The 18,002-nt window shown below is 43.8% G+C and overlaps 1 protein-coding gene across 2 annotated transcripts in view; it reads left to right on the top strand.

Moving 5' to 3' along the window:
• Positions 1–8,068: 8,068 nt before the first annotated feature.
• Positions 8,069–18,002, top strand: part of aif1l (allograft inflammatory factor 1-like) — a 61,247-nt gene continuing 51,313 nt past the window's right edge. The window contains exons 1-2 of one of the 2 annotated variants that reach the window (XM_014128125.2): positions 8,069–8,278; positions 8,527–8,588. In XM_014128125.2, the coding sequence (XP_013983600.1) occupies positions 8,254–8,278; positions 8,527–8,588 (87 nt within the window). In that variant the 5' untranslated portion in view covers positions 8,069–8,253. The remainder of the gene's footprint in view (positions 8,279–8,526; positions 8,589–18,002) is intronic. The other variant, XM_014128126.2, reaches the window with a different exon arrangement.

Raw genomic sequence — 18,002 nt, 5'->3', positions numbered from 1 at the left:
GAAAGCCAGGGTCCGGCGGGAGCCGGGACGACAGGTAAGCTTCGAGGAATGTGCCCATTCCAGGACTGGGGAGTGTGCCGAATCAGGGACGAACATCCGGTTAGTTGTACCCCCCCAGGGATCCGGCTGAGAACGCTGCGCCTTGCGGACCAGGCTCTTGATTCTCCAGACAAGTGTAGCAGCAAGACAGGAGGTAGGGAGGATGGTCTCTGGGTCTGATGGTGTAGCCGCATCAGACCCAGAGACCAACTATACAGGCGAGAGAGAGCGTCTGGCTTAATATTCTTGGAACCAGGGCGGTAGGTGGTGGTAAAGTTAAACCGAGTGAATTAACAGAGCCCAACGAACCTGTCTAGATTTGAGGTATTTGGCAGTGGGGAGATATTGAAGATTCATATGGTCAGTCCAAACTAAGAATGGGTGTTCTGCCCCTTCAAGCCAGTGCCTCCACTCCCCCAGCGCCATCTTGACCGCAAGAAGATTCCGATTACCAACATTATAGTTCCTCAGCGGAATTCAGGAGATTAAGTGAAATCGCAGGGGTGCAACTTTTGGTCCTGGGCTGATCGTTGGGACAGAACGGCCCCCACTCCAATGTTCGAGGCGTCAACCTCCACCACGAACTGACGGGATGGGGTCCGGATGGATGAGGATGGGGGCTGTGGTGAAACGATGCTTAAAGGTAAAAAAACACCCTGTCGGCCGCTGGGGACCATGTGAATGGCACCTTAGGAGGAGTGAGTGCAGAGAGGGGAGAAGCCAGGGTACTGTAGCCCCTAATGAAGCGGCGGAAGAAATTAGCGAATCCCAGAAAACGTTGCAGCTGCACTCTGGATGTGGGTTGGGGCCAATCCACCACCACTCTCACCTTGTCAGGATCCATCTGAACGTTCCCTTCAGCGATGACATATCACAGAAAAGAGATAGTGGGGCGATGGAATTCACACCTCAGCTTTCACAAACAAGGAGGCGCTGGAGGATTTGTCTACATGCTCTTGAGCAGAACGGAGAACACAAGGATGTCGTCGAGGTAGACAAACACAAACCAATCCGGCATGTCACAGAACACATCGTTGACCAGGGCCTGGAACACTGCGAGAGCGTTGGTGAATCAAAACGGCATGACCAGGTACACGTAGTGTCTGTTAGCTGTGTTGAAGGCTGTCTTTCACTCATCTCCTTCCCATATCCAACTAGGTGGTAGGCGTTCCAAAGGTCCAACTTAGAGAAGATGGTTGCCCCCTGGAGAGGTTCGAGGAGAGGAGTGGTAGAGGGTAAAGATTCTTTACAGTGATGTCATTGATGCCCCGTTAGTCGATACATGGACGCAGGGTCTTGTCCTTGTTTTCCACAAAGAAGAAACCTGCGCCGGCAGGGGAGGCAGACGGACGAATGCTCCCAGCAGCCAGAGAGTCCTCAGTGTACTCCTCCGTGGGCTTGGTCTCAGGGCCAGACAGGGAATATAGCCGCCTACAAGGCGGTGTGGTGCCTGGAAAGAGGTCAATGGTGCAATCGTAGGGACGATGCGGAGGAAGGGAGGTGGCGTGAGCCTTGCTGAAAACCTCCAGGAGGTCCTGGTACTCCGCAGGAATGGCGGAGAAATCCGAGGCTTTCCAGAGCCCACAGGAGGACGTCCCGGGGCAGGCTGTGCCACTTTAACCTCTCTGGGCTAGATGGGATGTTTGCGTCCCACCCTAGTCAACAGCCAGTGGAATGCCGTGGCGTGATATTCAAATACCTTAGAAATGCTATTACTTCAATTTCTCAAACATATGACTATTTTACACCATTTTAAAAACAAGACTCTCATTTATCTAACCACACTGTCCGATTTCAAAAAGGCTTTACAACGAAAGCAAAACATTAGATTATGTCAGCAGAGTACCCAGCCAGAAATAATCAGACACCCATTTTTCAAGCTAGCATATAATGTCACAAAAACCAAAACCACAGCTAAATGCAGCACTAACCTTTGATAATCTTCATCAGATGACACTCCTATGACATTATGTTATACAATACATGCATGTTTTGTTCAATCAAGTTCATATTTATATCAAAAACCAGCTTTTTACATTAGCATGTGACTAGCATGTGACTAGCATTCCCACTGAACACTTCCGGTGAATTTACTAAATTACTCAAGATAAACGTTCACAAAAAACATAACAATTATTTTAAGAATTATAGATACAGAACTCCTTTATGCAATCGCTATGTCCGATTTTAAAATAGCTTTTCGGTGAAAGTACATTTTGCAATATTCTGAGTAGATAGCCCGGCCATCACAGGCTAGCTATTTTGACACCCACCAAGTTTGGTACTCACCAAACTCAGATTTACTATAAGAAAAATTGGATTACCTTTGCTGTTCTTCGTCAGAATGCACTCCCAGGACTTCTACTTCAATAACAAATGTTGGTTTGGTTCCAAATAATCCATAGTTATATCCAAATAGCGGCGTTTTGTTCGTGCGTTCAAGACACTATCCGAAGGGTGACGCGCCCGGCGCGTTTCGTGGCAAAAAAATTCAAAATATTCCATTACCGTACTTCGAAGCATGTCAAACGCTGTTTAAAATCAATTTTTATGCTTTTTTTCTCGTAAAATAGCAATAATATTCCGACCGGGAAACCCTGTTTTCGTTCAAAGACTGAAAATGTAAACATGGAGTCGTCTCGGGCACGCGCGCCCCCGTCTCATTGTTCTCAGATCGACCACTTACTAAATGCGCTACTGTTTTTCAGCCATGGGCTGCAAAGTCATCATTAAACGTTCTGGCGCCTTCTGGGAGCCTATGGGAGCCTTAGAAAATGTCACGTTACAGCAGAGATCCTTTGTTTTGGATAGAGATGGTGTAGAAGGCCAAGAAATGGTCAGAGAGGGCGCTTCCTGTTTGGAATCTTCTCAGGTTTTGGCCTGCCATATGAGTTCTGTTATACTCACAGACACCATTCAAACAGTTTTAGAAACTTTAGAGTGTTTTCTATCCAAATAAAACAATTATATGCATATTCTAGTTACTGGGCAGGAGTAGTAACCAGATTAAATCGGGTACGTTTTTTATCCGGCCGTGCAAATCCTGCCCCCTATCCCCAACAGGTTTTAAGGCAATGTGAGTGGCAGAATGGGGTCCAACCCAGGATAGAACCAGTGGTCTAGTCAATCAGGGGGTTGTGCCTCTGGAGCCATGAAAATCCCAAAACAGGAACATGGGGAGATTCAATAAGTAGAAGCTGTATGGACTCACTGTGATTGCCCAACAATTGCAGGTTAATGGGAAGCGTGCTGTGAGTGACCCTGCCAATGGAGCATCTGTCCAGTGGTCTGGCGTCCATGGGAACGGAGAGGAGTTGTGAGAGACCAGCTCAGATACTAAAGTAGCATCCACGAAGCTCTCGTCAGCCCCAGAGTCAATGATCACCCGGAGAGATTTAGACGGATCACCCCACAGCAGGATAACATGGAAAGGGTTATGAGTAATAGGAGTTAGAAGACTCCCAGTGTGGCCCACCAGCGTACTCGTACCTACTGATGAGCCTGGTCTTTTACTGGACAGGTGGATATGTAATACCCTGTAGCACCACAATACTGGCAACTGTTAGAGCTCAGCCTGCGTAATCGTTCATTAGGTGACAATCTAGCCCTGCAAAGTTGCATAGGCACTGGAGTAAAAGAGTCCCGAGGGGGTGAAAAGAGTCCCGATGATTCCCGAGGGGGCACAGGTGACTTCGAATCCTCTCGGGAATGCAGGCGTCGGGGACTTCCATGATTCTTCGGAGGCGAGAAAGCAGCCGTGGACGAGCGAGTGTGGCCGAGAACAGACCTCCTTTCCCTCCTGCGTTCCCGTAGGTGCCCATCTACCATGTTTGAAGGTAAGACCCAGGTGCAGACAATGTCGAAGTAAAATAAGTGTATTAATTCGAACATTTGCAGGCAAAGGTACAGGACGGCAGGTAGGCTCAGGGTCAGGTCAGGCAGTGGTCGGTTTATCCATAATAGTGGGGTAAAGGTTCCGGATGGCACGCAGGTTCAGGGCAGGCAGAGGGCGGTAATCCAGAGTAGAGGGCAAAGGAACAGGATGGCAAGCAGGCTCAGGGTAGACAGAAAGGACTAAACCGGGAAAACTAGAAAACAGGAATATAGACAAGGCAGGAGCAAGGGGAAAAACGCTGGTAGGTTTGAGGAACAAAACGAACTGGCAACAGACAAACAGTGAACACAGGTATAAATACACAGGGGATAATGGGGAAGATGGGCGACACCTAGAGGAGGGTGGAGACAAACACAAAGACAGGTGAAACAGATCAGGGCATGACACCATCAGTCCTTAGGGTTAAGGCTATGAGGGAGTCAAGGTCCAAGGGTAACTCCCGAGCTGCGAGCTTGTCTTTAATCCCCTCTGATAATCCATGAAGGAAGGTGTCGAACAGGGACTCCAGGTTCCAACATGATAAAGTCTACCGCATAGTCTGCCACACTACGGGAGTGTTGACATAGTAGAAGTAGCTTTCGGGCCGCCTCTCTCCCGGACATCGGAGAATCGAACACCTTCCTCACCTCCGTCACGAAATCCTCCAGATGAAGGCAAATGGCGGATTGTTGCTCCCAAACCGCCATAGCCCAGGTGAGTGTTCTTCCAGACATCAACATTATGAGATAGGCTATCTTCGAACGATCCGAAGGAAACAAAGAGGGCTACAGCTCAAAGATGAGGGAGCACTGGGAAAGAAACGTCCGGCAGGTTCCAGGATTCCCAGCATAGCGCTCTGGAGGAGGTAAGTGGGGTTCTCGGGAAGCCGGGATATGCTGGGCAAAATCACCACTGGTAGGTGGATTACTCAGCACCCGTTGTGGCATGCTACCTGATAGATAGTCCACAGAATTGCTCCAGTAATGCTTTGAAACCCTGGTCATGGCGTTCCGCCAAAGTATGGAGTCCTTCCATAAGGTTCTGAAGTAGCTCCTCATGTCTTCCAATGGTGGCTCCATGCAGGGACAGTTTTGCGGAGCTGGTCCGAATCTGCTGGGTCAGTCATTGCCAGTTGTGCTATAACGTCACAGGACGAGACCCAAATGCAGACACAGGAGGCAGATGGTTTGAGTCTCTGATATTTATTAATAGACAAGGGGCAGGCAAGAGGCAGGTTGAGGAGAGGCAGAAGTTCGTAAACCAGGTCAGAGTCAGATGGGTACAGGATGGCAGGTGGGCTCGAGGTCAGGGCAGGCAGAATGGTATGGCAAACGGGCTCGGGGCAGCCAGAAAAGGTCGGAACCGGGAAGACTAGAAAACCAGGAGTATGGAAAAACACGCTGGTAGGCTTGACGAGACAAGACGAACTGGCAACTGACAAACAGAAACCACCGGTATAAATACACAGCGGATAATGGGAACAAATGGGAGACACCTGGTGGGGAGCGGAGACAAGCACAAGACAGGTGAAACAGATCAGGGTGTGACATCATGTTAACCCTCTGACTGGATTGTGACAGTTCCTGCTCAGACCAACCACAAATTGAAGTCTTCTGTCAGTCACTGCCTGAGGGTAGCCACTTGCCAGGCTAGTGTCTAACGATCTGAGGGCCCTACCAGGAATATCTTCAAGGCATGTCCTTTAGATAAGTGAATGTTAAGTGTTTTGAAAAGTTTTAATTTAGCCTGTTTTCAATGAAAATCGTATGGGTGGCTAGAGAGACAAAATTCTAAGGAGGGTTAGGGGAGGTTTAAAGGTTTTGTAAGTTACAGATGTGGTTTATATTTCTGAAACATGAATAAACTGTTATAACTCACTGGTTCAAATTGTTTTATTGTCATTCTAGGGCTTACGAAGCAATTGGTAAGCTTATATGACTGCATAGATTTATAAATTGATACATCATCAATCATGACATTTTGTGTACACAAGTTATATGAAGAATGTGTGTCTGCACAGAGTGATGTGTCAACCTGCTGTCTGTGAATGATATAAGGCTACATCCCCACTTAGCCCATAGGTAGCCTGGCAGTGCCAGACACCAGACTTTATTCTTGTTTGAGAATCAGGTTTGTTTATGTAAGATTTAAGTAAGATGCCTGAAGGGTTGTGGGCGAGATGGAATAATGAAGCCAAACCTAAGCAAATTACACATTTATGTTATATTCTTCAACAATCAATGAATAAAGATTTATTTGAAATTGTTAAAAATGCAGCCTCTGGCCCCCATTTTGACCTCTGACATGGCCCAACATGCATTCCCCATTTTGACTTCTGACATGGACCAACCTTCCAGTTGCTCACCTAGACATACCAAGCTAGAACCATGGCAAAGAAAGACATTGGACTCAGGATCCTTCCCATTGAGACTTGTGTCCAGACACAGGTGTATTTAAGTGACCGTGTTCCTTACTGTCCAGATGAGAGCAACAAAGAGCATATCTTTGGCCACAGCCATACCTCAGGGATGAAAGACTGAGCTGCCAGATAACTTTTACTTAACAACCTCACCACATCCAAACTCAGAGAGAGAGAGACTTGGTAAGACCTGTTTATAATTCTTGTAATTCTCCTTTTTTGAACTGTTCAGTCCACTGTAAACCATGCAAACCATCATCTCACTCTTTCATGGGGCTGTCTCTACGAACAGACACATGTCACACCTTGGTCCATCGGTAGGGAGGTGGTGTCCTTTTTGTGGGGAGGAGACAGTGAAGCATTTGTTTTTCCTTTGTTCCAGGCTGGCAGGGCTGTTTTCTGTCCTGGAATGATGGTGTACCGGCTAGGTTTGGGGCTGACACTATACCTATATGTTGGAGGGCCTAGGTTCACTGTAGCAGACAGGGATAGGAACTGCTAACTACTTTTTGAGGCAGGCAAAAATGGCAGTGTGGAAAATGAGAAAGCATCAGATGCAGGGGCGGGTTGTACAGACCCCAGAGCTATGCTGCTGTGTGGGGCATCAGGGGGGGGTTCTGTTTACGGTGGACGAAGAGGGGGGCTTGGTTTTAACTTTTTAGTTCTGGTAAAATTAACTAAAGATTGTGCTCAAATTATGTAACTACAGGGCCAATAAAGGTATTGTTATATAATAATAATCCCTCAATTGCATTTCTTGCAGTTCTCTGGCCAGAAGACAGCGAAAAATATATTGAGTGAAGTATGATTTAGGCAATTTTTCCATGCTACCATCTAGAAGGCGGAGACAGTACAGGTGTATCAAAGCTTGGACCGAGAGACTGAGAAACAGCTTCTATCTCCAGTCCATCAAACTGATAAACAGTCATCACTAGCCGGCCTTTGCCCAGGACCCTGCCCTGAACCTTAGTCACTGTTCTAGCCGTCTACCACCCACTACTCTACCATGCACCTTAGAGACAGCTGCCCTATGTACATAGAGTCATTGAACACTGGTCACTTTAATAATGTTTACATACTGTTTTAGCCACTTTATATGTATTCTAGTCATGGCTCATCCTATATAACTACAGCTGTACACACCTTTTCTATTCATATACTCTCCATACTGTCTATACACACCATTATATGTATATATATATTTATATACATTACATGTACATGTATATATATTTCGGTCTCTGACATTGCTCATTCTGACATTTGTTAATAATAAAAAAAGGCATTTCGCTGCACTTGCAATAACATCTGCAAATCTTTCTACACAACCAATCAACTTTGATTTGACATGATGATGATGCTGCAGTGTTCACAAACTATTGGAAACATTGGATCAGTCTTTGCCAAAGCAATAGATAAACTGTATAAAAGCACACAAATGAATGTATGCAGTCAAATAAAGACAATGAAAAGCATTTTTTTGTATTAATATCAATAAAAGTGTAATACGTTTACAACTTGGGGCATATGGACTTTAATTATGTTCAGTATAATTTGTTTGAGAAAATGTTGCTTCAAATCTCAGACATCCACAAATAGGTCTAGGTAAACCTGTCTACATTTCAGGGTTAGTTTCACATCCTTTTTATTTTGAAAGCAGATTCTGTACCTTACACTTGCAGTTCTTTAATTTACCACACGAGGGTAACCAAGAACCACTAGTATTTCTGGCGAGCCAGAGAGCATCACTTGCTGTGAATTGACTGACCCACTCATTGAACTATAAAAAACGGAGCCACTGTCACGGCAGCGCGCCACAGCCATACCACACAGGGCAATACCCCGCGAAGGGAAGAAGACCAGCGAGCTGCTGTCCGCTGATTTCTCCTTCCCCATCTCACTATATCAAACTCACTCCACAATGCCTGTGAATCAGAAATTTCAAGGTAATTGCAAATAACGTTATCCGAGTGGGATATTTTGGGGGGATTATCTATCAAGCTAAAAGGGCTAGCTAGCATTTGCAATCTATTGTCAGCTAGCTAGTATTGCCTGTTGGAATGGAATGCTCGCCACTCTACTCAATGGAGCATGCAAGGGCTAGCAATAGGGCTAGCTAGATAGTAGACCAGTTAGCTAACGTGATGAAATTAGACTACTGTAGCTAGCTAACGTCAGATCTATTTTCTTGCAGGAGGGAAAGCCTTTGGATTACTTAAAGCTCAACAAAGGGAGAGATGCGAGGAAATAAACAAGGTAAATCCGGTGATGTTTCTAATGTAGATATTTGTGTTTTATTTTGTATTATTTTGTCAATGAATGTATTAACAATTTATTTTCGACAGAATAATACCACTTGGCCTTGAACCTACTTTGATTTAGCTAGCACATAGCTAATAAGGTTTTAGCCAGTTACATTTGCAAATAACGGCATTATTTCTATCCACATTATTTGCCTGTACTTGCATTTGCATGTGATCAAATCTGTCATAAATTATTAATTTCATTGTTATTGACCCGGTGACCCGTTATCTTGCCGGCGGTATTCCCTGTGTCGTGAGAGCGACAGCCACTTGTTGCATGGCATACCCGTCACAGCTACGTCTTCTGGGGGTCAGTCTGTGAATGTCCCTCGCGCTCCTGGTTTTAATGTCTCGCCCTAAATATTGCCAACAATTTATCCAATTCCATATTCCCCAACCTGATTCAAGACTAAAATCAGAAAAGGGGCAGATGCTGTGTGGCCCCTCTCCCTTGACTCCTGGAGCCGGGCGGTTATCCCCATGCGTTTAGACGGGAAATGCGTGTTTGGGCAGCGGGCTGAAAGCGCCCTTTGTGTCGGGGGCGACTGTCTGGAAGAGGGCTGGAACGGGCCCACAGCATTTGAGTTGCTTGTTCTTGTTCTCTCTCTCTCTCTCTCTCTCCCCCTCTCAAAACGATTTCAATTCAAAGGGGCTTTATTGGCATGGGAACCATATTTTTAGATTGCCAAAGCATAAGACCTAAACAAACATAAGTGAGAAAAAAACAAATTTAACAATATCCATTTTTTTAAATTAAAAATGAACAGTAAGCATTGCACTCAAAGGTTTAAAAAAGATAGACATTTAAAGTGTTATATTATCAGCTATGTAAAGTGTTTTAGCAATGTGCAAATAGTTGTAGTATGAAGATAGTGGGAGAAGATAAACAGATAACTATTGGTGGTATTTGCAATGTTTGCGCTCAACTGTTTGCCTTTTTCTCATGGAAATGGTACACAAATCGTGTTGCTGTGATTGCACATTGTGGTATTTCGCCTTACAGATATAGGAGTTTATCAAATCAAATTGTATTTGTCACATGTGCCGAATACAATATGTGTAGACATTACAGTGAAATGCTTAAAATTAATGTTGGATTTGTTTTCAAATTCTTTGTGGGTCTGTGTGATAAGTGGGAAATATGTCTCTAATGTGGTCATACATTTGGCAGGTTAGGAAGTGCAGTTCAGTTTCCACCTCATTTTGTGGACAGTGGGCACATATACTGTCTTCTCTTGAGAGCCATGTCTGCCTATGGTGACCTCTCTCAATAGCAAGGCTATTTTCACTAAGTCTGTATGTAGTCAAGGATATTCTTAATTTTCGGTCAGTCTCAGTGGGCAGGTATTCTACCACTGTGTACAGTCGTGGCCAAAAGTTTTGAGAATGACACAAATATGAATTTCCACAAAGTTTGCTGCTTCAGTGTCTTTAGATATTTTTGTCAGATGTTACTATGAATACTGAAGTATAATTACAAGCATTTCATAAGTGTCAAAGGCTTTTATTAACAATTACATGAAGTTGATGCAGTGTTGACCCTTCTTTTTCAAGACCTCTGCAATCCGCCCTGGCATGCTGTCAATTAACTTCTGGGCCACATCCAGACTGATGGCCGCCCATTCTTGCATAATCAATGCTTGGAGTTTGTCAGAATTTGTGGGTTTTTGTTTGTCCACCCGCCTCTTGAGGATTGACCACAAGTTCTCAATGGGATTAAGGTCTGTGGAGTTTCCATGGCCCAAAAAATTGATGTTTTGTTCCACGAGCAACTTGGTTATCACTTTTGCCTTATGGCAAGGTGCTCCATCATGCTGGAAAAGGCATTGTTCGTCACCAAACTGTTCCTGGATGGTTGGGAGAAGTTGCTCTCGGAGGATGTGTTGGTACCATTCTTTAGTCATGGGTGTGTTCTTAGGAAAAATTGTGAGTGAGCCCACTCCCTTGGCTGAGAAGCAACCCCCACACATGAATGGTCTCAGGATGCTTTACTGTTGGCATGACACAGGACTGATGGTAGTGCTCACCTTGTCTTCTCCGGACAAGCTTTTTTCCGGATGCCCGAAACAATCGGAAAGGGGATTCAGAGAAAATGATTTGACCCCAGTCCTCAGCAGTCCAATCCCTGTACCTTTTGCAGAATATCAGTCTGTCCCTGATGTTTTTCCTGGAGAGAAGTGGCTTCTTTGCTGCCCTTCTTGACACCAGGCCATCCTCCAAAAGTCTTTGCCTCACTGTGTGTGCAGATGCACTCACACCTGCCTGCTGCCATTCCTGAGCAAGCTCTGTACTGGTAGTGCCCCGATCCCGCAGCTGAATCAACTTTAGGAGACGGTCATGGCACTTGCTGGACTTTCTTGGGTGCCCTGAAGCCTTCTTCACAACAATTGAACCGCTCTCCTTGAAGTTCTTGATGATCCGATAAATGGTTGATTTAGGTGCAATCTTACTGGCAGCAATATCCTTGCCTGTGAAGCCCTTTTTGTGCAAAGCAATGATGACGGCACTTGTTTCCTTGCAGGTATCCATGGTTGACAGAGGAAGAACAATGATTCCAAGTACCACCCTCTTTTTGAAGCTTCCAGTCTGTTATTCAAACTCAATTAGCATGGCAGAGTGATCTCCAGCCTTGTCCTCGTTAACACTCACACCTGTGTTAACGAGAGAATCACTGACATGATGTCAGCTGGTCCTTTTGTGGCAGGGCTGAAATGCAGTGGAATTTTTTGGGGGGGGGATTCAGTTCATTTGCATGGCAAAGAGGGACTTTGCAATTCATCTGATCACTCTTCATAACATTCTGGAGTATATGCAAATTGCCATCATACAAACTGAGGCAGCAGACTTAGTGAAAATGTATATTTGTGTCATTCTCAAAACCTTTGGCCACGACTGTACTCTCTGTTTAGGGCCAGATAGCATTCCAATTTGCTCAGTTTTTTTGGTTGATTCTTTGCAGTGTGTCAAATAGTTATCTTTTTCCTTCCTCATAATTTGGTTGGCTCTAATTGTGTTGCTGGCCTGGTGCTCTGTGGGGTCTGTTTGTGTTTGTGAACAGAGCCCCAGGACCAGCTGGCTGTGGGGACTCTTCTCTATTTTAATCTCTCTGTAGGTGAGGGCTTTGTGGTGGAATGTGTGGGCATCTCTTCCTTTTAGGGCGTTGTAGAATTTAACTTGTTATGGATAGGGGGCAGTATTTTCACGGTCGGATAAAAAACGTACCCGATTTAATCTGGTTATTACTCCTGCCCAGAAACTAGAATATGCATATAATTAGTAGCTTTGGATAGAAAACACTCCAAAGTTTCTAAAACTGTTTGAATGGTGTCTGTGAGTATAACAGAACTCAAATGGCAGGCCAAAACCTGAGAAGATTCTGTACAGGAAGTACCCTGTCTGACCATTTCTTGGCCTTCTTTGTCATCTCTATCCAAAACAAAGGATCTCTGTAACGTGAAATTTTCTAAGGCTCCCATAGGCTCTCAGAAGGCACCAGAACGTTGAATGATGACTTTGCAGTCTCTGGCTGAAAAACAGTAGCGCATTTGGTAAGTGGTCGATCTGAGAACAATGAGACGGGTGCGCGCGTTCACGTGAAGAGTCCATTTTGCCTTTTTCAGTCTTTGAACGAAAACAACGACTCCCGGTCGGAATATTATCGCTATTTTACGAGAAAAATCGCATAAAAATGTATTTTAAACAGTGTTTGACTTGCTTCGAAGTACGGTAATGGAATATTCTGAATTTTTTGGTCACGATACGCGTCCGCGCGTCACCCTTCGTTACCCTTCGGATAGTGTCTAGTAAATCTGAGTTTGGTGAGTACCAAACTTGGTGGGTGTCAAATTAGCTAGCCCGTGATGGCGAGCTATCTACTCAGAATATTGCAAAATGTGCTTTAACCGAAAAGCTATTTTAAAATCGGACACCGCGATTGCATAAAGGAGTTCTGTATCTATAATTCTTAAAATAATTTTTATGTTTTTTGTGAACGTTTATCGTGAGTAATTTAGTAAATTCACCGGAAGTGTTCGGTGGGAATGCTAGTTCTGAACGTCACATGCTAATGTAAAAAGCTGGTTTTTGATATAAATACGTACTTGATTGAACAAAACATGCATGTATTGTATAACATAATATCCTAGGAGTGACATCTGATGAAGATCATCAAAGGTTAGTGCTGCATTTAGCTGTGGTTTTGGTTTTTGTGACATTATAGGCTAGCTTGAAAAATGGGTGTCTGATTATTTCTGGCTGGGTACTCTGCTGACATAATCTAATGTTTTGCTTTCATTGTAAAGCCTTTTTGAAATCGGACAGTGTGGTTAGATAAAGGAGAGTCTTGTCTTTAAAATGGTGTAAAATAGTCATATGTTTGAAAAATGGAAGTTTTCGGATTTTCGAGGAGTTTGTATTTCGCTCCACGCCCAATCATTGGATATTGGAGTGGTGTTCCGCTAGCGGAACATCTAGATGTAAGAGGTTTAACAGCACTCTTGGGGGGTATAGTCCTAATTCTGCTCTGCATGCATTGTTTGGGGTTTTGCATCCTAGTTCTGCTCTGCATGCATCGTTTGGTGTTTAGCATTGTATACAAAGTATATTTTTGCAAAATTCTGGATGCAGAGTCTGAATTTGGTGTCCCATTTTGTGATTTCTTGGTTGGTGAGTGGACCCCAGACCTCAACAATAGAGGCCAATGGGTTCTATAACTGACTTGAAGTATTTTTAGCCAGATCCTAATTGGGATGTCGTGTTATGTTCCTTTTGATGGCATTGAAGGCCCTTCTTGCCTTGTCTCTTAGGTAGTGCTTCAACAGAGTACTGAGTACAGTATTCCTGTTTTAAATTTTTTGTTGTGCAAAAATGTCAAATAAACTGTTTTTGCTTCGTCATTATGGGGCATTGTGTGTAGATTGATGAGGTAAAAAAACGATTTAATCTATTATAGAATAAGGCTGTAACGTAACAAAATGTGGAAAAAGTGAAGAGGTCTGAATACTTTCTGAATGCACTGTATGTGTATGGTGTATGTAAATTATGTACACTACATGACCAAAAGTATGTGCACACCTGCTTGTTGAACATCTCATTCCAAAATCATGGGCGTTAATATGGAGTTGGTTCCCCTTGCTGCTATAACAACACAGGACACGTTAGATAAACTAGTAATATCATCAACCATGTGTAGTGATTATGTTAAGATTGATCATTTTTTATAAGATAAGTTTAATGCTAGCTAGCAACTTACCTTTGCTTCTTGCTGCCCTCGCGTAACAGGTAGTCAGCCTGCCATGCAGGCTCCTTGTGGAGTGCAATGTAAGGCAGGTGGTTAGAGCATTGGACTAGTAACCGGAAGGTTGCAAAAACGAATCCCCGAATCCCCCCTGAACAAGGCAGTTAACCCCCGTTACCAGGCCGTCATTGAAAATAAGAATGTGTTCTTAATCTGACTTGCCTAGTTAAATAAAGGTGTAAAAAAAATAATAATAATAATAATTTAAAAAATATTAAAAATAGGCTAATCGGTGGCCAAAAATACCAATTACCGATTGTTATGAAAACTTGAAATCAACCCTAATTATTCGGCCATTCCGATTAATCGGTCGACCTCTAGTCTTGGCTGTGTGCTTAGGGTCATTGTCCTGTTGGAAGGTGAACCTTCGCCCCCAGGCTGATGTCCTGAGCGCTCTGGAGCAAGTTTAATCAATGATCTCTCTGTTCTTTGCTCCGTTCATCTTTCCGTCTCCCTGACCCTGCTGCTGATAAACATCCCCATAGCATGACACTGCCACCACCCAGGTTTCTTCCGGACTTGACGCTTGGCATTCAGGCCAAAGAGTTCAATCTTTGTTTCAATCGACCAGAGAATCTTGTTTCTCATGGTCTGAGAGTCCTTTAGGCGCCTTTTGGAGAACTACAAGTGGGCTGTCATGTGCCTTTTACTGAGGAGTGACTTCCGTCTGACCACTCTACCATAAAGGCCTGATTCGCGGAGTGCTGCAGAGATGGTTGTCCTTCTGGAAGGTCCTCCCATCTCCACAGAGGAATTCTGGAGCTCTATCAGAGTGACCATCGGGTTCTTGGTGACCCCCCTGACTGTAGGCCCTTCTCCCCCGATAGCTCAATTTGGCCGGGTGGCCAGCTCTAGGGAGAGTCTTGGTGGTTCCAAACTTTTTCCATTTAAGAATGATGGAGGACACTGTATTCTTGGTGACCTTGAATGCTGCAGACATTATTTGCTATCCTTTCCCAGATCTGTGCCTCGACACAATCCTGTCTCTGAGCTCTACAGACAATTCCTTCGACCTCATGGCTTAGTTTTTTCTCTGACATGCACTGTCAACTGTGGGACCTTATATAGACAGGTGTGTGTGCCTTTCCAAATCATGTCCAATCAACTGAATTTACCACAGATGGACTCCAATCAAGTTGTAAAAACATCTCAAGGATGATCAATGGAAACAGGATGCACCTGAGCTCAATTTTGAGTCTCATAGCAAAGGGTCTGAATAATTATGTAAATAAGGTATCTCTGTTTTTTATTTTTAATACATATGCAAAAATGTCTAAATACCTGTTTTCGCTTCGTCATCATGGGGTATTGTGTGTAGATTGATGAAGACATTTTTTTATTTAATCAGTTTTAGAATAAGGCAGTAATGTAACAAAATGGGGTCTGAATACTTTCCAAATGCACTGTGTGTGTGTGTGTGTGTGTGTATCTTTTTTCTTTTGTTTTTTTTACTTGTCTTTTTAAAAATGTTTTCTCTAAGCATTGTTGTACAATTTTAAGGTCAAATACACTGCATTTCAAACAGTCAGCAATAATCTAATTAATTCAGGGCTTGTGAAGTTATACCTAGGCTAAATATAAGCCTTCCACAACCATAAGACCAAATAATAATGTAATGAGTTTATCAAAATAGTTGAACCTGCTTTTTTTTCAATAATCACTGTAATCACTGATCTGGCTTTGAAGTCTATGAAAATTCAGTTTTTTCTTAACTAGATCCATGCATAATGCTCATTCGCTAATAATGACTAACTTCTTGTAGCAGGAATTAGGCTATAGAAAATTGACACGTCTCGTCAACAATTTCTCAAGCCCACGTGCTAGTGATTAGCCAGCTAATTTTAATATTTCAAGTTTAGCGAACTTGGATCTATTTGCTAGCTAACAAGGTTGAACAGTTCAGATGTTATGAACACACCTTTCTGTCTGTCTCCAACTGTTTGAAAAGCATGTTAGCCTGTCCACTTTGTTCAGATGTTGAAATCAATTGGCCTACCTTATTTTTCAGAATGAGAACGAATTGGCAATTCATTATATAATTGTGTTTTATGCGTATTGCACATTTATAAAACAGACTAGACAGATAGTCTGTTTTATGACGGTCTTTGGCTAAAATGCTGCTAGCGGTACGTGGGTACCCCAATGCCACGCATGACAAACTGAGCATTCATTTTCATTTTCAGTCGTTTTTAGTAGTGTCTGCTCTGCGTGCAATTTGTGTAGTTGAGACATATAACAGGTATTAAAAAAGTGAACTGTTCTACTACAGTAAAATATTGTCTCAATGTGTTTTGGTGTCCTTTTGACTGATTCTGTTGAACCAAACCTCAAATGCAAATAGCGAGTTGAAACCGCTTGTCAGAGCTTTGGCTCCCGAGTGGCGCAGATGTGCAAGATCAGGAACAGGCCGCCTACCTCGCGAAGCCAGGCACAGTGCGCGAAGCTGGGCACATTACTCAGTTTGACTAGGGCTGTTCGGTTTAGGGTCCGCGGTCCGATGCAGTCTTAAACGTTTGAATTGTTACAGCCCTACGTTCAATGTTCATTGAGAGTTTCCCTTATTCATTTAGGGGTGGTCTGTCAATGCTAAATCGTTTCCGCCACTCCAAAAATATGATTAAAAACGGTATTTGTGTGTGTGTGTACAGTATCTATCACTTTAGTTTTATTTGGGTTTTTTTAAATCATATTTTTGGAGTGGCGGCAACGATTTTAGCAGGGGAGGAGCTCCCCGAAAAGAATATAGGGAAACACTGTTGCTAATAATATTGTGTGCGTGTTTGTTGCAGTGATGAGTCAGACCCACTGAATCGTGCCGCTGTCCTTGAGAGGTTGCCTGTAATGCTGATTCTCATATTCACCTACAATTTCACGCTCTACCACTCAAACACTCTTTATAACCCTTTTTCTCATACTCACACACACGTTCTGTACTAACACCTCTTCAGGCATCAAATGTCTCTTCATATTCTATAATATATTCCATTTAGCAGACTCTTTTATCCAAAGCGTCTGAGAAGGAAGTTGTCAAGGAAGTGAGTTTGTGTTTATACAGGACCTACCGGCCCGCATTGTTACAAAATTTAGGGGGTGCACGGTGATGCTGAGCTCAATTTAGCCTCTAGCATGCCTCTGGAGGATCCGCCATTATATCACACGGAGCCTCCGAAGACATGTGGCTTTAACAGTCATGCGTGTGTATATATTTTGTGTATGGTTGGCCCTGGGAATTGAACCCACAACCCTGGTAATGAACGCACCATACAGGACCACATTACTGAGCTACACCTGAACAGTCACGATGGCTGCCTGCCTTTCTTTACTGACTCCGGTATCAGAGTCATTCTCATGTCCCACTTTAATGAGCTCTATAGCACAGGAAGAAACACACACTGTGTGTGAGTCCCAAATGGCACCCTATTCCATATATAGAGCACTACTTTTGACCAGGACCATCAGGGCTTTGTTCGAAAGTAGTGCACTATATAGGGTTCTGTTTGGGACACAGCCTGTGTCTTTAAAACCCCCAGAGACATAGCATGGCCAGCAGCATACCACCATACATACCTCTGTTGGCTTGGCTCTGAAGCTAAGCAGGGTTGGTCCTGGTCAGTCCCTGGATGGGAAACCAGATGTTGTTTGTAGTGGTGTTTGAGGGCTAGTAGGAGGCACTCTATCCTCTGGTCTAAAAAAATAAATATCCCAGGGTAGTGATAAGGGACATTGCCCTGAGTAGGGTGCTGTCTTTTGGATGGGATGTTAAACGGTGTCTTGACTCTGTGGTCACCAAAGATCCCTTGGCAGTTATCATAGGGGTGTTAGCCCTGGTGTCCTGCCTAAATTCCCGATCTGCTCCTCATACCATCCATGGCCACCTAAGCATCCCCAGCTTCCAATTCTCTCAATCATCTCCTCTATGGAAGCTATGCTCCTAAGCAACTTTGCATTATTAACATTTTTCGTGTGTGATTTCATACAGACGGAAATAACTTTTGGATATCAGACCGGTGGTAACTCACCAGCATTACGGCCAGGAATACGACTTTCCCGAATTGGATCCATTGTTCGTAC

This window comes from Salmo salar, chromosome ssa11 (assembly GCF_905237065.1).
Source record: "Salmo salar chromosome ssa11, Ssal_v3.1, whole genome shotgun sequence".
NCBI lineage: Eukaryota > Metazoa > Chordata > Actinopteri > Salmoniformes > Salmonidae > Salmo > Salmo salar.
The sequence above is the reverse complement of the archived record's forward strand: the minus strand, read 5'-3'. Positions and strand labels throughout refer to the sequence as shown.